Source organism: Poecilia reticulata, linkage group LG1 (assembly GCF_000633615.1).
Source record: "Poecilia reticulata strain Guanapo linkage group LG1, Guppy_female_1.0+MT, whole genome shotgun sequence".
Taxonomy (NCBI): domain Eukaryota; kingdom Metazoa; phylum Chordata; class Actinopteri; order Cyprinodontiformes; family Poeciliidae; genus Poecilia; species Poecilia reticulata.
This window is the reverse complement of record NC_024331.1, coordinates 1,691,106-1,712,409: the sequence shown is the minus strand read 5'-3', so window position 1 is coordinate 1,712,409 and position 21,304 is coordinate 1,691,106. Positions and strand designations below refer to the sequence as shown.

The window sequence follows — 21,304 nt, the reverse complement described above, 5'->3', positions numbered from 1 at the left end:
GTTACCTGTAGTAATACAAGGGGACAGAAAGAAAAATAATTTTAGTAATATCAAAATGTTACTTTTTTTGTCTGTCCTTCTTTTACAGACAAAGGCAGACAGAACCATTGCCTTATAAATGGGAACAAGAGAAGGCACATCAACTCAAGTCTGTCGCTCATTTTTCATTGAGACAAACCAACTCTAGCGGTGCAGCACAGCTAGCTTTAGGGGGAAATTAAGAGTATTTGTAACGGAAATGAACCATTGCTTAAAAAGTTTTGGAATTGTTCCTTTTTGGTTTCATTGTTTTTGACATGTAGCAACCACATAATGTAATGACTATGGTCAGTAGATTTGCTGAGGAAGTTGCTTAAATATTAGCTAAAAAGAAAGTTTCATCCAGTCATGAGTCACATCATGGCCAGGGTTACAGGAAGCTGTGGATTAATTTCAACAAATCAACCTTTTCCTCTTTATGCCATAGTATAAAGTGTGTGTGTGTGTGTGTGTGTGTGTTCTTTGACATTTTTTTTACTGGGTGCAAAAAATAAAATTTGACACAAGACACGTAAGCCTGCCATACTACTGTATTCCATCTTTCAAAAAGAAAGACAAGATTTAATATTACTTAACAATATGTTAAAAAGTAGCCAGACTGGCTTCAGTGTTAATACAATATACACTCTATAACATGTTGATAGTGAGTATTGTTCTTTTTTGATTTCATTCTGAAAGTATTGACACAAGCTGACTACAGGTCAAAAAAGAAAAAAAAGAAACTAATTAGACTTTTTTTTTTAAACAGAATTTAAAACCAAAAGAACATTGTCAAGTATTACGGCTTCCTCCTTTCTATGAAATCAGATGGAGGCGGTGGAGGCAGAGGGAAGTGGAAACCAGCTAACCAAGCCTATTCCCTTGTCATTTGTCAATCGAGAGGATCAGACGCTGTGGAACGATAGGATAGTAAGCCACAAAATGTCAAATACACCTTTAATTCAGTAATTTCTCTTTTTTTGTAGTTTCCATAGTCTCCTTTTTTCAGAAGGAAACCATCCAGAAATAGTAAGCATCTTTTGACTACAGGTTTGCCAATGGCTATTTTAGTCAAAAGAAACCTTCATCTCAGACTAAAAGCACACAAGCACGCAAGGAAGATTAATCAGATGTGAAGTAGCATTTCATGATTCTTTTTGTGTTATTTCCATTTAATCTGTGCAGGAAATTAGTCCAGATGGATTTGTGTTGGAACCACATAGGAACAAGAACAAAGCAAGGCAGCGTGGGTGTGATTTGGGCACAGCAGGAGAGAGATTCTGGAGGTGGAGGGGAAACTACCAGGTCAGGGATGGAGGCTTTTGGGGCATGTTTTCTTATAGCAATAAGAGTTCTGGTTCGTAGTCTGACATGTTAACAACACCCTTAATGTGCAGCAAACGTAGCTTTTTTCAAGCTAAAGTTCGACCAGTTGATGGAGAGCCGCTGACGGGTCTGTCTGGCTGAGTCCAAGCAAAATCTGAAACGAAGGAAAGGAAAAAACAAATTAAGAAAATAAAAACGCAAAAATGTACCAAGAGAAACTTAGTAAAATGCTTTGTAGTAAAAAGGGTCAGTATTGAATTTTCCTGTAGCATAAACACTCATTTAATATTTAACGCCTAATTCTAGAGCGCTACCATCAACAGACACCAGCCATGTTTCCATCAATATTTTTAAGCGCATGTCAAAGTATCACATTAGAAAAGGTTGATGGAAACGGCAACGTTAGAAACGACTTCATCAATTTGCCAAAGAAGTTGTTGCGTTTGCTGGAGGTGGTTTTAATCTTTTCTGAAAGAGTTAATGTAAAAATGGGAGATGGGAACATATCTGACAATAAATGTTTTTTTAATTTAATTTTAAAATGTGTTTATTACAACCATAATCCAATTACTTGGATTCAACACAGTCCTAAATACCCTCATCACAGTTATCCCTTCTATTAGGTACATATAAATGGTATTGATAACTGGAAATGCTGGTTAAAAAAAAAGTACAGAGTCAGAGTTACATTAAAATAAAATACCTTTTGAAATACTCCACCTCCCTCTCTGTCTCATCCATTTCTGTGCTATCAAGGTCAATGTCTTTGGGCAAAAATACATCATCTGGAAAAGAAACAAAAGAATAAACACACATAAATATTAAGAAGCTACATTAAAAACAGTTTTGGAATTTTTCTGCATGTTTGCTTTAGTAAGGTTTAGTTGAGAAGTGTGCTGGTCGCACAGTCACAACCCACACTGTGGCTTTACCACAGACAGACCGAGACACCAACCAGTGAGAAAATAGATGCTAGCCCAGTGTTCATTTTAGGATTCCCTTTAATGCAGAAACACTTAGTAAAAACAGCAGACGTGGGAAGTTCAGTTTTTTATTCTGTGCGCGGTCCAGAGAGGTTGCACTGATCCCATGTGCACTTTTATGAGGGTTTTGTGTGTGTGTGTGTGTGTGTGTGTGTGTGTTTTTGGGTACTGATGGTCTGACAGGACAACCCGTCCTCCCCCGCTTCCCGGCCATCATTTGCTGTGTTCCTCCCTTTCCTTTCTTCATAAGAAAGAAAAGGGAGACAAAAAAAATCTATTAAAATTGGAAATTAGAGTTGGTATAAAGAAAACAAATTGAGATTCAACATAACTATATGATTAAGAAAAACTTTTAGAAAAATGCTGATACGGACCCTTTTGCATGTTATTGTTTACATCTGGAAATTATGTGCATGTGCACAACGCTGGAGGGCAAAAAAAATATTTTACATGCAGTGCATAGACTTGTAGATGTAGGTATGTAGGAAAAATAACGTAGAAAAAACACTTTTTTCTCGCCCTGTCAGCTATGCTATGCACAGACTCATTGCCATAGCAACAGACAAGGCTATTTTACGATTCAGGATTCAGCACCAAAAAACACACTCAAACATTTACCACACAAAGAACAGAACAGTCAGACCGTGCAGTATTATGTTTTTGATGTTGCTTGATGTTTATTTTGCGATTATTAATAAGTGAACGATGTGATAGATTAGCTGCTGCTGATATTAGCTAATCTAACACAGCGGTGGTAGATTAGCTCATTTAAACACCTGCTCTACTGATTCATCTGTCAGAGTTGGTGTGTGGGTGGACATTTTTTTTATTTCTTAACTGAACAGAAACCCAACAAATTCCACATCACATCTACATGTTAAGCTGTCCAGGTCAAGCAAGAATAACTGAACTACTTCCCTCTCCCTCACCATTTTTTCTTAATAAAAACTTTTTCCTGACTTTGGTATCTAGTTGTCTTAGTAGCTTAGTAGTTGACAATTAGTAGCAAAGCACTGTGTCCCCTTCCTTTAACATATCAAGCATTTTTTAAGATTTAGTGCATTATATTGACAACTTAACAGCTAAAACCAATGGTAGCCATCATCATTGAGTCTGCAGCTTTTTGCCCTCCAGCAGGGAGATTGGGGCAGGATTTTGTGTGACGTCACTGCAGGGGGTCCATATTGTGCTGAATTAAACTAAGTCTTGAGTTGTTGCTTTATGTTCCTAGAGTCGACTAGTGAAGTTGATGTTGGGTTGGTAGTCAGGAAGGATTTGTACGCAATCTAAATCACTTCAACTGGTCAAGCCTGAACTGGAGTATTTTACACTGTACAGAGATTGTCTATAGACCAAGACTTGTGAAACCAAACCTTTGTGTGTGAAAGCACAATAAAGGGAACATTTGAATGCATTTTTTGTCAACACAAAGACAAGTATTCTACTGATTAGATTTTGATTGGATTAAAAAAAAACCTCAAGTTTTCCCAAAACCTTAAGTTTTTCGTTTGGTGAACCAAATCCTGTGTATGACTCGCCTGATGAGTGGAGCATGGTGTTACGGCCCACTGCATCATTTTGCTCTTGTTAATGAATCTTATTGACACCCACCTATTGAAGTGTTCATCTTGTCCCCCTTCTTCTTCTTGCTTTTCTTACTCTTGCCTTTGGGCTGCGGTGACTCTGCAGTGGGAGGTTTGCCGTTCTGTTGGGGCTCAAAGTGGGAGGCTGGTGGGGGGGATGGCGAGGGGTTTGACATAAGGGGGCTCGTCCTGGCGTCCTTGATTTGGGTAAGAGGTTGTTCGGGTTGCTGCCTTTTTCCACTGACACATCTGCTGTTGCTCCTTTCCTCCCTGCGTGGTTCAGTGGTGGGTGTAGCAGCTGTGGTCTCAGTGGGCCTGACTCGCGTCGCTTTGGTATCTGCTGTGGTGGGGGGTGCGGTGCCGTTAGTCTTTGCAACCTTGTCTGAGCTCTTGGTCAACTCTGGGACTCTCATTGACACCGAGTCGCATGGCAACACTTTCCCTGACTGCTTGGCTCTACTCTTATAGCCAACGGTGGAAGATGTGCCATTGAAGAGGCTAACGGTGGAGTCGGGGGTGTGGGTCTTCTCAACGGGGCACCTGGAGCTGGGCAGGGGTACGGGTTCTAATCTGGCTTCTTTTTGCTCTGGGAAGCGGAGAAGGTTTTGAAGCAGCTGCGAGTTTCCGTTCTGAAGGTTATCTAGGACATTCTGAGCTGTCTGTTTGAGGGGCTGTGGGTTATTTTGAGGGGGAGCAGTGTTCTCCTTTGCTTTCTCTTTCTTTTTCTTCTTGGCGGCACGATGCTGCTGCAGTTCCTGCAGCCGTAACAGTTCCTTTTGAAGTGCCGCCTCTTCCTCTTCCTGACGCCGCCGCTGCTCCTCCAGCAGCTGCTGCTCCTCCCTTTCGCGCACTTCTGCCTCCAGACGAGCTTTCTCCTCCATCTGACGCACAGAAAGACATCTGTGATGAACTGCACTTCCACATACAAATCTGACAGGCTGATCTGCATTTGCATTTAACCCCCTTCACTATAATGAACAGTATAAATTAATAGTAAATGAGTCCAGTACGAGCAATTTCCTTCTGAAACACTTGATTAATTAGAGTAAATCAGGGGATAATTTAGCATTAGCCGCTCTGTAAATTCTTTAGACGTTAACTAGAGATGATATGAATAGAACGTAAAACATGGTGCTTGAGGCAGCAAAAGACTTAGAACAACAGACTTTGGACAACTAGCCCAAAATATAGAGTCAGAGCTTCAAAGGGACTGTTCAGATCAAGGGTCTGCAGCCTGTGGCTCTTAATAACTGTAAGCATTTTTTAAATATGTAGACATCATGAATGAATGCTTCACAATGACGTTTCTCACAATAGCTTTAGAAATTATTTTGTAAATTCTTTTGCCTTGAGGTTGCAAACTGTTATTTTTTTTAATGATCATTTTCTACAAAATTTGAAAGTCATTTGTTTCCTATTATTCAATATTTAGATTATTTTTATTATTATTTTAACATTTTGAAACAAATACAATACAAACGAATCGCTACAAAAATCAACTATTTTGTAGAAATGTGAATCTTTCAGTGCCTGGCCATTTGATTCAATTCAGAATTTTAGCATCACGATTTGATTCAGGAATGATTTTCAATTCAGAAACCAATTTTTCTATTCAAATGGTCTCGAGATTCAATTTCAATTTTATGACTGACAGGACAAAAAGTCAGTGTAAACAAATGGAAGATTTATTTAAGACTATTCTACAAGTTTCCTACTGCATCAAATTCTACCACTTTAGATTAAAACAAAAATAGATTTTCGCTTTAATTTTATGCATAAAATTCTGTAACTCAAAATACCAGCATAGGGTAGCTTTGCTACCTTAATTAAATTTTTTTTCAATTAAAAATCCCCCAGAAAATTTCAAAATACAACTTCAAAAAAATTAAGCAGATTATAATTGATTTTTGAGCACTGAGTCCATTCAGAATTCAGTACTGTGAATTGTGATTCTGTAGATTTTTTTCTGCCTCTCTACTATTTTGTTAAAAAAAATAAAAAATAGTGGCTCTAAAGATCTTCTGTTCAGCTGGACTGAAGGCAAAATGGCTTTTAGGGTTTTAAAGGTTGCTGACCTCTGGTTTCCATCGAAGCACAACTACGTCTTAGAACGGCTCAGTCAAAGTTCAGCCCAAAATCCACTCACTCAGAACATTTAACAGAAGTAAACTTAACTTCAGAAAGACGAACCTCATAAATATCTAAACTGTGGCAGGTTACCTTTTTTTGTTTATGTCTGGCTCGTTTGGCTGCCTTGGTACTAGATGCGGGTTTGTTGTCTGCACTGTTAATAAACTGGAGGAGGTCCTCCACCCGCCTGTGGTCCTCCACCCCTCCGTCTCTTTCTATTACTGGCTGCTGCTCCTCACGCTTCGGCTGTTCCTCCTTGCGCTTTGTGAGACGCAAGCGCAGCTTCTCTCTCATCTCTGCATAATTTCGGCTGGTTGGAGCAGCTGGAGGCTGATAAGAAAAATAAAAACAGTTTAGAAAAGTAATTAAGACACGTACAATTTTTCAAGGAAATTCAGTAGTTGCAGTAAATAGTGTTTATTAAAATTAATAATGTTAACTGACATTCTTTAACACGATAAATCTTTTTAATTGTGCTTTTAACTGTACTTTCTGAACATAATTTCCTCGTCCATTTCAACCGTTTCTCTATGCAGTCTTACCCCGCCGTGACCAAAGAACTCGCAGTAGCAGCAGTCACAGTACTTCCCTTCCTTCTGGTTGGTGGAGGTGGAGGTGGAGGAGCTGTGCTCGGAGCAGCTGTCCTCATCTGGACTCTCCTCTCCATCGTACGGCTGGTGTTCGTACGATCCGCTGCCTTCACACCGATGGCCTTCACAGTCAGGGTCACTGAACACATTGGGTTTCTATAAGCATCTGCTTTACGTTCAGAGTGTCAATGTTCCTGCACGGCATGAACTAAGTCTCCTCTCCTCACCTGCAGACACTAGTTGGGGCGCTGATAGGACCATCCATAGAGGGCGCTGGAGGTTCAGCAGGCGGGAGGCAGAGGCCCTGATGAGAATCCACAAAGTCTGGAGCCGGAGCGGCCATCTTTGGAAAGGACTGTGGGGTCATGGCAGGGAGGTGTGAGGCTGGTGCTGGGGGCAGGGTGGGGCCAGAGAGTGAAGGGAGAGAACTCAGTCCCATGGAGTTGTTCCTTGGAGCTGCTGACATGGGCTGTCTGTGATCGTCTTTACCTAAACTGTGAAATACATCATCTAGAAAAAACAAACAAAAGAAGTCTCAGAATTACTAGAGGGTTTTTTTAATATTAAATACATTCTGACAGTAAGAAAACACAGCAGCTCTGACTTCAGTCTTAAAACCAACACTTTGTTTACTGTGAAGTCATGATAATTTATACTGGAATGAATACCACTGTGCACTGTAGAGTTAAATTAAATTAAAAAACTGTTAAAATCAAAAATTTCATTTGCCAACTATGGAGTGCTAATTAGAAACAACCAATCAGAGCTAGGAGGAGTGTCTTAGCGCTGTCAAGCAACATCTCATGTGGTGCCACTCACACAGGGAGGAGGTGGAGATTGATCTGTTTCACAACAAACGGTCATGAAATGGTGACAGTTTTAACAAGTATGTAAAAAACATATTCCTTATATACTGCAGCTTTAAGGAGGGAAATGTGGTGCTTCAAAGCTGTAGCAGTAGGCTACTGGATAATAAATCGTCCCACAAATTATTACGATAAACAATAATGTTGTCATTTTGAGACCATTTTCAACTGATGTAATAATAATAATAATAATAATAATAATAATAATAATGCAAGTATACACACTTAAAAGATTAAAAAAATATAATCAAACTTCTGAAGAATGTTTAACACTACAACAGAAAAACATTTGAAATATCCTAAATAAAAAACTATTAAAATGGATTAAGTCTCTGAAACTAAAATTGGATTTAAAAAAAAAATTAATTGTTCAGCTTAGACAAGAAAAACAGGCAAAAGTGTCAGTTAGGACTGTTGTTAAAGAAAAAAAGAAGAAAAAAAAAACACAAAGTACTTTGTAGTGGGTGTCAAATATTTGCAGGGTTTTTCAAAATGCCAGCTTTTCAGCGACATTGAAAGGGATCGTATGTAACTATTGTTGTCCAACTAGAATTTATCAAGCTCATTGTAATTTTTTATGTGATTAATTGATTTATTGTGAAAGGTCTACAGGGCAGGCAAGGTTCTCTCCACCTTGACTGCTGGTTTTTTTTAGGTCATAAGGAGGCAGATCTAAGGAGTCGAAGGATGTGAACATTTCAGCAGCAGCCCCAGGCGGAGCTTTGGCCTGAATCAACTGGAGGAATGCTGCTGAAGAGACAGACCATGGTGCATTCTGGGTGGTGTGGGACGTCTGCCCACCACTGCACCGGACAAGCAGGTTGAACTGGAGCAGGATGAACTGATGTGGTACTGAGCTGGGAGACAGGGGTCAACCTACCACCTCTAAAATATGTCTGCTTGAAATGTGGGGGAACTCATCTTCACTCCATGCTGCTGTTTACTTTTAAGTTATGAAGCATGGTGGTGAAACCTGAGTCTGCTGCCGTGCAAGTTACACAACAAGTTGTTGCTAGGTAACCACAGAGTGAGTGAGTTAGTTTATGCCACCAGCCTTGCTTAGCTCGTTGTAAGAGGTTAAGAGGCTAAAGCCTTTCCTCTGCCTACATCTCCCACAATGCTGTGTGGTTCTGGATTAGAGTTCAGTGAACATTCTATCAGATGTATTAATAATTGATATTGATCACATGTCTATCACACTACATATTGTTATTGGTTTATTGTCTAACCATAATCCAGGTTTGTGTTGATATCTGTAACAGCTTCACTGGTTTAAAATGGATTCCACACCTCAATGACATTTACTGCTGCTATGGGTTTATAGTTCATCCATTATCCAGAATAAGAAGTTTTATAACAGTACAAACCTAACCTGTACTCTTCCTTCCTACATTACCTATAGTGTTGGGTCTTTTAGATGCTAGATGGATGGGTGGGTTATTACTTGACTGGACAGTGGTGGCAGTGCAGGACACGGAGGATGTGGCGGCGGACGTGGCCATCACCATCCGGTTGGTCTCCATGAAGGCATCCTGGAAGTTGTAGAGACACTTCTTCTTGGCGCCGGTCTTCTTCGGCTCTTTGGCTTCTGAAGAGGAGCACGACGACGACGACGAAGATGACAACGACGAGGACAGCGACGACGACGAAGACGTGGGCAGGGGTGTGGGCAGTGGGGGATGCTCCCCCGGGAGGCCAATGGATGTTGGCGGGAGGGGCACGTCGGGGAGCGGAGGTCCCAGCATTTCACCTGTGGACCACCAGTCAGAGGTGATGACGTGTCGATAGATAAGCTTGCAAGAAGCACTGCGGCTGGGCGGCTCACCTGGCAGACATTCGGGCAGCAGCACAGATGGGTTCCAGCTCTTCATCACAGCAGCATCCCACAGATTTTCAAACTTAAGAGAGAGGCACTGTAGTGAGGTATTCCAATCGCCCGCTCCGCCCGTCCCACCAAAGCAGTTCTGGTATACATGGTCCGGTAAGGATGTGCTGAATGCTGGCTGCTTGGCTGCTGAATGGTTGGATGTTGGGTTTGGGGTCAGAGGCTGAAGAAAGAAAATCGTTGGTTAGCAGGAACCTTAAACGTCAGGTATGGATCGATTCGATATCAATATCCGTATCGGTCCAGATGTCGACAAAAATTCTATATCAGTTATTGGTGACAATGTGCCACATTCTTAAGGGCAGATCTATTCAGTCTGAATCTATGCTTTATTATTTATTTTAAATTAAATGTAGAACTCCTAACTGTATTTTCTGAACCATTTGAAATCATGTTTACTTTTACATGTTTCCCTCTAGTTTATTCTTTCACATGTTTGATCCAAGTAGTCAACCTACAATTAGTGCCAGTTTCAGTTTCTTTACTGTTTATTTTACATTGGCTGTTGTACTCCAGATACCACTAACTTAAATTAAAGTTGAGTTATCTTTATGTGTTGGACCAAGCTTGTGAAGCTGTTGGTGTTAAATGAGCTGGACTGGCGCAGAGTTATCAAATATATTTTTGATTCAGTACATTTATGTCCAGTTAAAAAATATATGTATACATATTTTAGGTCAATTCAGCTGTTTTTCTATATCAGATCAGAATAGACCGATACTACAATTCAGATATCTGAATCTCTAGCAAAAAAAAGTGGCTCAGTGCATCCTGACTAGTGTGGCTCTCACATGCTTTGGTCTTAGATCAGATTCAGGCTGTCCCCTTGTGGCAGAGGGTGAAGCTACACTGACAAAAAGTGAAACCGAAACATAATGAAGCTCAATGTTGTTCCTGGAACCTTAAAGAAATCCCCAGAGATAAGGAAACAAATTAAATTCCCCTTCAAGTCACTCATAGCCAAAATTAACCAAACATAATCAAGAAGAAAACGTAAGCTGAAAGAACGACACCTTCTGACCTTGTTGTGTGTGAGAGGTGGGCTGGGTGGGTAGAGTGTCGGGTGGAGGAGGGGCCGGGAAAAATTCTGCAGGGGCAGGTGGCCGTGGATGTGCGGGTACAAGTGGAGGGCAGGGTGAGCAGGGGGCGCCTTGCTGTCTGGAAAGAACTGGTGTCCGACAGTGGGAGGAGGCACGGCGTGGATCCGGCTGGGGGGCAGGCAGGCGGTGGGGCCCGGGGCCGAGGGGTTTGGGTCCTGGTTGCACACGTGGCACTCGCAGGCATGTTGGACCTGTTCTACCTAAACATGGCATTCAATATTCACAAATAAAATTTACATCTGCAAAGTATTTTCCTTGTTTTGCTGCATATTCAAAATACATCAGATATTTTTCTGGGATTTTGCAAAAACTGATATTTGTTAGACAGATAATCCTCCTAAAAAGTGTTTTCTGCAAATGACACATAATAACCTTGATTACAACAGGACCATACAAAGGAAAGCTCCTAACCTGCTGATGGCTGTAAGAGGGTGGAGGACTGGCCGTTTTTCCCAGGGAAAGTACTTCCTGCTTCCCCGGGGGCTCCCCACCAGCCTCAATATTAGCTTCCTCCTCATCGCCCTCTGATGAGCTGCTGCTGCTGGTAATCTGAGGAGACTGAGGAAATTGCAGAACAAGCCAAATTAGGAAAAGTAGTCGATGGGAAAGCAGTGGAGTTCCCTAACTACCAGTAAGCCATTATCAAATGAGAATGGCTTTTCATCATTAGGAAACACAGTGGGGAAGTTCACTGCTGATCTCGGGTACTTTTGCTGAGCAGAAAACTCACCCCTGGCTTCAGTGCTGCGTTGACGGCGTCCCCGTTGATGTTACGGTGAAGTCCGTTGACAGCGGCCGACACCATGCTGCTGTCCTCATAGCTGTTCATGGGGTAGATGTTCCTGAACTTACTGGACACTGGAGGCACTTCATCATCATCACTAATACTACGGAGAGAGAAGAGAAGAAGTCAGGCTGAGGTTTAACTGTGTTTAAATATAAATACATAAATAATACTGAATACTCCCCAATAGTGCTACACTTTATGAACACAAAGTATCAACCATTTTATCAGAGTTGCAATAATTTCCATTTAAAAATGACAAAAGAAGAAATTTGATTTTGTAGTTGTGTTGGGTAAGGTGACAAATGGATTTTATCGATTAATCAAATTTGGTGTTAATGAAGATTTCATTTTTGGAAAATCTGGATTTTTATTTTTATTTTCCACCAATTCACTACATAGGTTTCCATAGCTTCTAGTGATGTCAGCCCTGCCTGGACCAACCAACTTGTTTCACTGCTTTGTATTTAGTTGGACTCTGACTTTGGGTCAATACCTGCTAAAGAGCCCCGTGGCGGTCGAAGATAAATGCACAGAAAAGCCACACTAGGTTATAAGCCACATGGTTCAAAAAGTGGGGAAAAAAGTAGTAGCTTATAGTCCAAAAAATACGGTAATATCATACTTTTGACAGCTGTGTGGCCACAGTGTTATCAGAAGTGTAACTGGCTTGCTTACAAGGTGCTGACATCTCCTTCAGGTAAGATGAGCCTCGGATGCTGCTGAACTGTGATGGGAGAGCTGGAGTTTGAGCCAGAGGCTGAACTGCCCGAGGAGAGGCTGGGGGGGTGCACCTCTGACAGGTAGTCCCGATGCGTCTCCCCCTGTAGGGGCAGCTTGATGTGGAGGTCCTCGGTGATAGATGAGTCCATGATTCCACACGTTAGGATGTGGGAGAGGCTGCAGTCATCACATGTGCACCTGTTGGAGAAGCAGCGGCGTTGCTTTTGGCTAACTAAGACTTAAAAAAAAACTCCATTGCACATAAAGATAAAGGCATGTAAACAGGATTTCTCACACGTTAGGAGAAACGTGTGAGACACTGACACTTCACAAAACAGAGTTTGACTCTCTGATGAAACTCGAGCTTTTTCTTATTAATGCCAAGCAAAGAAAAACAAATGGCATGAGGGAGGAGTTCTAAAGGATATAAGGGAAGGCAATATGGACTTAGAACTTTATTGTGATATGTTGTGGTACTTGTGTGATAACAATATAAATATGACTTATTTTATTGGGTAACTATGGCTGTGACTGTATGATACAGCATTCATAGCACCAACACAAATATTGTTCTTGAAAAATATTCCCATTTGATATAGGCTTCTTCAGGATGGCACTTAAAGTGTGATCACATTTTAAAATGTATTGATATTTATTGATGCTCTTGTAGAAAATAGCAGAAATATCATTTCCGATAATACTATGAGGTTTTTTTTTATATTTACCATCAATGACAAATTGTGAGAACAATAAATAAAAATTCTTATGAAAATATTTTTTTATGATGAATGAGATATTTGACCTATATTGCCTAATGATGCTACTACAGTTTTATTGTTCAATATATATCAATATCAGTTCGAACATCTCAAAATTTTGCTTCTTATTATTTATTATTGCAGTCCCAACTCTGTGAATTGTAGTTGCTGGACTCCATCCAACAGGATGGACAGATTCTTCAAAACAGCCATTAAATCTGTTTCCAGACTTTACAAACCAGAGTTGAAAAATGGTCAAAAAATGTAGAAATGAAGATGGATTCAGGTATTTTGACCTATATTGTACAGCGGACAGTAGATGATGGAAACCTACCGTCTTCTATAGTTACAGTTTGGACAATCTGGAATACTAAGACGAGATGAGAGCATCCTCATAGTGTCTGTGAAGTTGTTTTCTCCAGTGGAGGGCTTTTTACTGTTGGGTTGCTAAAATGACAAAAATTATATACATAATCGCACTAAAACATAGGTTTACCTCCAACATGACAGGCTCAAACATAAATAACCTACCTTTTCTTCAATGAACCTCCTCTGCTTGAAAAACTCCCAGTCCTCCTTTAGCATTCGCTGCTTTGTCTTTAAAGTCTTGATGGAATCAGAAATTAAATCAACAACAGTTTAGGATTAATAAAGATGGACAAAAAATCTTGTCAGTGAATTTTAAACTTACATTTTTGCTAATCAAGGACTTGTGTGGCTCTGTTTTTTGGTTGGTCAGACTCTGGCCTTCCACCTTAAAAAGTAGCTATAAACAAAAGACACATACACTCAGAATCCTCCGTAGCTACAGTCGTTAAAGCCCATCTTGTGGTTGATCTGTCGGGTGACTACCTGCTCATCGACATAATCATCAATCCTCTTCTCACACTCCTGCCACTCAGCAGCCACAGAAGCCAACTCCTGCTGCAGCTCCTGGTATCTTTCCAGCAGCGTCCGATACGTGTCTTCATTATACGAGTCATGAGAGGCTGTACCATGTCTGGAAAAAACAAAGTTTGACTTAAAACGGCACTTAGTAACATATCAAAGACGTTGCATATTTGAAAAGAAACTGGTCATTCTCATTATAGTCATAGTCACTGTGTGTATTTTCAGACAGAAACAATAGCTCACTTCAGCTGTGCAATAAGTGCTGGTAAACTGTTTTGCAGGATCGGTTCAGAGAAAACCAGGTTCTCAAAAAGGTGCTTGTTGTGCAGCTCCCACGTCACCTGAAACTTCTGCAGGTGCTCATTCTCCTGGAACCAAAAGGAGAGGAACGAAGCGTGAGGAGGGAGAGGAGCCGCCAGCAGCCGGCACTGTGAGCAGGTTGAGGAAAACTAACCAGAGTGAGGAGGAAGCTGCTGATGGTGCGTGCAGCCTGACACAGGGCGTTGTACTCCTCCAGCAGCAGAGAGACGAACTGGTGGGCCTGAGGAGGACCCTGAGCTGCGGCCACAGCGCCCCCTGGAGGCCCTGCAGGCTTGGAGCCTCCAGAGAGGTGCTTCAGAAGACGCACCTTCATTTCTAAGACGTATTCTCGGGCCTGCTGCTCCAACCGTTGGTAGAGCTGATATGGATCTTTCACACAGAGCCTGCAGCAGCATAACATTAAAAATGCTTAGAAATTGTTGGATTTTTTTTATTCTAATCTAACTCTTCCTTAAATGTGATAAAATAAAAAATTTATAAAGTTACACCCAAAATTATTTGTAACATGGGCAGATATAAATTTAAAGTCATTCGATCAGGATGGAGAAATGTTTAGTTTGAAGATGTTTATATCTTAAAATGTTTGCTCTTTTAATTTAGATGCTGTTTTATTTAATTTATTTTGAAATACTTCAGCTCATAGGAACTCTTTCAGCAATTTCTAGTCATTCAGATCCAAATAAAGAATTTAATGTTTAGTAGATAGATAATTATTATTTTCCAAGTATATACAGCCTTTATTTGTCAGTGATTTTAATGAGTAGTAAAACTGTAAATCTATGATGTTTAAAAAATGTGATGGGGTCAAAAACTTGGATGCACAAAAGAAATAAAGTTAGACGCACCAGTGCTTCCAGAGTAGAGATTTCAATCTGCTTAATTTTTTTGAAAATTATATTTTCAATAATTCTTTGATTCTTTTTCTTTTTAAATTAAGAAGATGCCAGGCAGCTAACCTAACACTGGTAATTGAAGCTACAGAATTTTATGCACAAATCTTCTGCTGTTTAAATATAAAGTGATGGAGTTTGATACAGTACAGAACCTTATCGAATTGTTTTAAATAAATTTTGAATTTGTTTGTACTGACTTTTTCTCTTATCAGTCACATCATTTAAACAGACTAACAACCGTTTGGATAGAAAAATTGGTTTCTGAATTAAAAACGGTTTTCTGGCTGAAAATCGTTTCTGATTCAAATCATGACTAAAAAAACGGAGTTGAATGGAATCATTAGGCACCGAATATCTAGTCTAGAACCCTGTAATACATTGAGAAGCTTCCACTGTTCAACAAAGGCTTTTACAACTCGAGAGAGACCTCTAGTGGACAAACACAGACACTGTTCTTATGATACCTGTCTACCAGCTCCTTCATGCCTTCCTTATCCCTCTCCAGGGGCTGGTCCTGGTCGTCTGCTAGTGGGGTTCCCGTCTGCCGGTAGATGCAGCGCACCAGGTAGCGAACCTCAGACCAGTGGTTCTGCAGCTGCTGCGACTCCCGCTCCGACTCAGCAGAGATCTCCCTGTCATTTGAACAGGCTCAGGTAAAGACCCATGACCGGGCTCGCTGCATGGAGAACTCGTTGGCCTCGGCCAGCACAATGTGAACATACCGCCTCTCGTTGCAGGTTTCACAGCTACACACAGTGTCAGGAGGCATTGGAGCAGCGAGGTCCGGCACAGGAAGCATGGGTAGTGTAGGCGCAGCAGTACTGAGCCTGTCTGCTGTGGCTGCAGTCTGCGCCAGGGTTCCATTACTCACAGGCATGTGCAGCAGAAAGTCCTGACTCTGTCGGACATAAGTTCACATCACAAGAAGCTGTAAAATTAAATTTTTTTGTAACTTTGTTAGGAAGAATTGCATTTAAACCCATTTTTAAGAGAAGCTAAATCCATATTAGTTTGTTTTTTTTCATAGCAGACAGTCCTCCAACCCTGATTAAAGGGCAGATTCAATGTTGATCATCATTGCTGTTGATCATTCTAGATTTTTTTTACAGCAGCAGCTGCAAATGAGGACAGCTGCATCATTTTTCCTGTTCTGCCTGAGAACCAGACCTAAGAATGTTTAACAGCAGCTGTGCAAGTCAAGCTGAACATAAACTGGTGTGCAGGAGTATTTTCTCCTTACACATTTCTCCTAATTTTGTAGTTTGTGATCTCCTGGACTAATCATCAATGCAGTCAGACAGAGAGAGATGAATCTATTTTTCATCTATTCTTTAATTTCTTTAGACTGAGGCATGTTGTGTTGCCCTTCCACCAACCATGGATTCTAATAACTTTTCAAATAGGGCTGGTTTGGTTTCGTTTACTTTTTCTCTTCAATAAATGAAATTATTTTAAAAATAAGTTTGTATTTACTCAAGTCTTTGACATAAAAAAATTATTTGATGATTTGAAGGAATATAAGGGAGAGAAACACTTGTATAACCATGTAGATTACTTTTGAATACTTAACAATTCAGCTGTCCTTAAAGTGTACTCACCCCTAACGACTGCTCCAGAGTCGTACGTCTGTCTTCCTTCTCCACCGTGCGTCTGCAGTCGGAGCAGACCCACAGAGGGAGCTGGAGGGCACTGGGGGGGTTGGCTGGCTGCGCCGTGCCGTTCTGACCAGAGATGCCGGCCTCCGAAGGCACAACGCTGTCTTTACGCTCACATCGGCACAGGAGGCAGCGATCTCCAGCCGTATATGGCGCCCGCTGGTTAAGGCCGAATGTGAACGGCGTCTGAAGGAGAGAAGAGACAAAAACAGGTGAAAAGAAAACAACAGACTCATTTTGAATAAACGACTATGTGGTCAGCTTCTTATGAACAGGTATCGGTCGAAGACCATTTCGGTCATTTTTTAATTTCTTTTTACAGACCACCAAAAAAAAAAAAGGTTACCATAAACACATGGTATACTGCCTTAAAGCATAACTTCATCCATGTCCTGACCAGATATCCTCTGTAACATACTTTATTTTATTGCATTTTGGGTGCAAAAATAAAACATGGAAAAAAAAAGAAAACACTATTTATCAAAAGGAAAAAGAAAAAATGCACAATGAAAGTTTATGAAATTTATAAGTAGATAGGTAGTAAATATGAACTAAACGATACAATGAAGCATACCAATATTACAAACATATAAAACATTATTTTGTAATTGATATATATTTTTTAGCTGGTCAGCAGCAACCCTTACCACCATCACCAGTGTCTCATTCTTACAGTTCAAAATCACTCAAGTGTGGCCAAACGGGTCAAGTTCAAATTTAATTCGATCATATACAAACATGTCATACTGTATGTAGAAGTGAGCAGTATTTTGTGGTACTGTAGTAATAATGACAAAAGTGACAACATGAACTATTTATTTCTTGATTTTTAGGTAACTGTATGGCCTTACAACAATCATAACCACAAACACACACTGCTCTTTAGACACATTCACATCTGTAAAACGTTTCTTTAGGACACCAGTCACATAAAAAAGTGTGATTTACCTCACACAGCTGTATCTAATGTCTTAATGTTGACCTCTGTCGCTTTAAGAACCTCCTTCCCTTTACGACACTCAGTCTTCAGTAAGTCATCACAAGAATGCTTCTTCATGATGCTATTTATGACTGTTCTTAGGGGCGTTGTACTGAGAAGTAGTTTGTATGATAAATTCAGCAGACCAGCAGTTCCACCAGGTGTTTGCTAATTGCTGCCACTAGTCTGAAGGAGTTGTGCAAAGGAAAGAGGGGCCCAGTGGGGAGGGAGCTCAGCTGGACTGCAGTTCCAAGGCAGAGCTATGGGTAAACAAGTGTTCAGGCACCTCTGAACGTTTCCAACAGGAGACTCAATAATTCCCCAAACACAGATGAATGAGTCACAGCAACACTCCAGGTATGTTTTTGATGATGGAGGGACACAACATAACATAGAGCTAAAAGAGCAGATTTTGCATTATCTTCCTTTACACTGTGAATGATTTTCATAACAACGTTGGTCCAGCAGATTTCCTCTAATCCTTATTAACAACAGGTGTGCAGCACATGGAGCTGAATAACGCAGCACTTGAGCTAACAGATATGCAGTTAATCACAGTAATCACTGCAAGTTGCTTCACATCATTTGATTAGTAACAGTGGTATATTTACTTAATATTAAGTGATGCAATTTTACCTGAAGAACTCCGGAGAACTCTGCGTTCACCGGTCCTTCTGCAAACTGAGGAGTAACGCTGCTGTTCACTTTGACCTAAAGTTAAACAAGCAGACATCATTTACAACCTAGCACTTTCTAATAACATTCAGGAAATTGTGTACAAGTAGAGAAGATTAGATTGATTTGGTTGTTGGCACTGATCATTTGACTTTAGATCTGTTGTTGTTTAGCCATGTTAGGCTATATATTTTTGCAATTATATTGCAACAATAGAATTACTGTATGCTAAAATTATTATGACATTTCAGACTACTCTACAAAATATTACCCAAATTACTATAAAAATGTACATGTATTTACAAACTGAAACAGAGAACATCCAGCTGTATAGTTTAGGCCTTTTTACAAATACTCCTTGTAGCTGATTAATAATCACCTACCAAATCACCAGATTAACTCATCAATATAAATCAAGTCCCGTTCGCTGACATTTGCATCAAGAAATCAGATATAACTAAGAATTACAGAACAAAACACTGTTACATTTGGATATCATAATCAAAAATGCAACATCATGACAAAAAACCAAAAAAGAAATGCTCATTTTTATTTTCTGTTTTGTTGTTTTTGTTTTTTTAAATAGCACTTGACAAATGTGGAGAACTAAAATGCTTCTTTAAGCTGAACACACCATGCTTTCAGCTGGCTCTACTCCAACTCAGGCTGCTGATGAGCTTCAAGCCTCCTTCACAGCTCATCAATGTAAGGCTTAAAATTGGTTCTACAAGTTGATAACACAGCAACAATATTTTTCTCCCACAAATCATCCCCATTTCTTACATAATGTTGGTATTTAAACCTCTGGGCAGACCTTATCAAGAGAGCATCATCCAATAAGGCTGAATAAAAGCTTTTCTTTCATTTGCATATTGAGCTTTTAGTAAAAATGCCAAAGGCTGGTCTGAACTTTTATTCGCGGAATAAGGCCAGTCTTAATTCTGTAGTCTGGAAAAAATTTTGTTTTTAAAAATAGGAAACAGCATTATCAATAAATTATAAATTATATATATATATATATTGCTAGCAGATATATTATTCATCAAATCACTGTCGCATATTGACTTTCTCATCATATAAATAATATTTGTGCTAGCAATAATAATAATCAACAACAACAATAATACTAAACATTGAAAATGCAGGAACTTTTGCATGGTACTGGCTTCATTCTCAGAGGAATCATTTCAGGATCCAGTAATATTTTGAACATATTATCAACACGTTTAAATAAAACCATGATGATACTGATAAATGTAATAAATTTGTGCTGAATAATCATGGAACCAACGTTCTTATATCTCCAATATGTTTTAATATTTTTAAAATATTAAAACCCATTGGTCATAGCCTCTACCTGTGTGGAAGAGCTGTCAGCTCTTTTTTAAGTCTTCTGTGACTACAGCTGCCATTGTAAAGGGTGGAGTTTGCACCTACATGATGTTGACTCAGACTTGTTTTATTCTGTTTATCCATTTTAATTGTAATTCTAATGTTAATGTCCATCCTCCAGTCTGTAACGTTGTGACATATTGGTGAGACATTCTTTAAAAAGACATTAATCTTGAGTGACTTCCCTTTCAAATAAAAGGTTAAATTGATTAAATAAACAAAACTTTGGTTACATTTATGACTTGTAGAACTACTCAAGCTAACAAAGTAACTTTTGAGCTGGCATCTATAAATTGGTCTGTTGCACAGCTCTTAGAAAACAGTGAGTCACATAAGGTTTCTTATTGTTTACCTGCGGTACACGACTCGTCTGCGCTTATTTAGAAATCTAGGGCTGGATAAGTAGTTATTCTGTTTCCTTAGGCACCAAGCCGAGTTTAAAGTCAGACCTTTATACATGACATAAAGCTGTAAAACAAATCGAAAGCCGAAGGGAACCTGAGTTTTTAGTGATGTTAGCATTAGCTAGCATTCATGGCTAGCCGAAACCCAGCACACAGTAAGTCACCTGCGTTGAACCTAATGATACTCCCTAATAATCTTAGCTAATCTCTACCAACGCGGACTGTATTGGCTCAAATGAAGGTATTCTGACATCCAGGTTGTTGTCGTTGCAGCCAGGATCTCTTAACTTTAGCCAGGGTAAGAAGTCAGTTTTCAGCCAACAAAGTTAGCATAATGTTTACGGGGATATGTCATAAGAAAATAAAACATGTGAAGATGTTAGACAACAAGGTTTAGAAATGATTACTGTTTGCCCAAACATGACGGGCATATTAACATGTAATTAAGCCAATTAATTACTAGCTACTCTGCATTTGTTACTTAGCTGGCAGCCTTCCTAAGGATCGGTTCTGGGCCCAAATCAGATGTGTCGTTGATAACACTGTTAGCTACTCACTGCCGTTTTGACATTTATGGAGATACATTCTTACCTCTCCGTTTATGCCCGCGCTGGACCCAATATTCCCGTTGCCTGTACTCCCAGATGTGAGGAAGCTGACGACTGAGGCAGGTGTTGCTGTTCCCGCACAGCCCAGGGCCGGTGGAGCCCCGGCCTTGCCACTGCTGCTGTTGCAGACAGCACTGCAGCTACTGCCACCGCCCCGCTTGTTCTTCCTGCGTTTAGCCCCCCGTTTAGCATCGGTTGGACTCATTTTCTTCAACAGAAGAGGCAAGACAAGTTGCCGTCCGGACTTGGCAGCGTCTCGAGCGGAATGTCTGGAAAAATCACACGGTCATAAAGTCGGGAAAGCGACTAGGAGAGTCCCAAAACGATAGAAACCGAGTCCCAACAAAGTGCAAGCCGACTGCATAGATTCCAATATGGCCTCTAGCCGGATTGCTTCAACCAGACTCGGCTTGCGTCAAGACGCAACGTGCGTGACCCACCCAAACAGTTGTGGGAAATTGAGTTCATATTTACGAGAAGGAAATCTGATATGAGAACTCCACCAGAAAAACAAAACAGCTTAATTAAGTTTCTCATGTTTTATGTATCGTTGAGGGACTATTTTTCCATCCATCCATTTTCTTTACACCCTTGGCCCCTAGTGGGGTCGGGAGGGTTGGGACTATTTTTATTTTATAAAAAAAAATAGTTTACAGCCCAAACTCAACATATTTTAAGTTTTCTAAACAAACTGCAAACAAAAAGCAGTAGTAATGTTTGACGTGTTAATTGATAAATTG

The 21,304-nt window shown here is 40.2% G+C and overlaps 1 protein-coding gene across 3 annotated transcripts; it reads right to left on the bottom strand.

Moving 5' to 3' along the window:
- Positions 1 to 551: 551 nt before the first annotated feature.
- Positions 552 to 20,967, bottom strand: fam193a (family with sequence similarity 193 member A). Of its 3 annotated transcripts, none has more exons than XM_008404408.2 (23): positions 20,548 to 20,963; positions 18,122 to 18,196; positions 16,450 to 16,692; positions 15,574 to 15,749; positions 15,316 to 15,483; positions 14,092 to 14,341; positions 13,881 to 14,005; positions 13,599 to 13,746; positions 13,438 to 13,512; positions 13,278 to 13,352; positions 13,081 to 13,193; positions 11,944 to 12,186; positions 11,212 to 11,368; positions 10,893 to 11,039; positions 10,403 to 10,681; positions 9,322 to 9,544; positions 8,893 to 9,246; positions 6,858 to 7,140; positions 6,583 to 6,769; positions 6,131 to 6,370; positions 3,939 to 4,791; positions 2,048 to 2,129; positions 552 to 1,498 (listed from the first exon to the last, which is right to left on the bottom strand). In XM_008404408.2, exons 1-23 carry the CDS (start codon positions 20,767 to 20,769, stop codon positions 1,405 to 1,407), a joined length of 4,812 nt encoding a protein of 1,603 aa, XP_008402630.1. In that variant the 5' UTR covers positions 20,770 to 20,963; the 3' UTR covers positions 552 to 1,404. The 3 variants fall into 3 exon arrangements, with proteins under 3 accessions (XP_008402630.1, XP_017162002.1, XP_008402623.1); XM_017306513.1 differs by having other exon boundaries at positions 8,941 to 9,246; XM_008404401.2 differs by lacking the exons at positions 552 to 1,498; positions 2,048 to 2,129 and having other exon boundaries at positions 4,488 to 4,793; positions 6,132 to 6,370; positions 20,548 to 20,967.
- Positions 20,968 to 21,304: the final 337 nt, after the last annotated feature.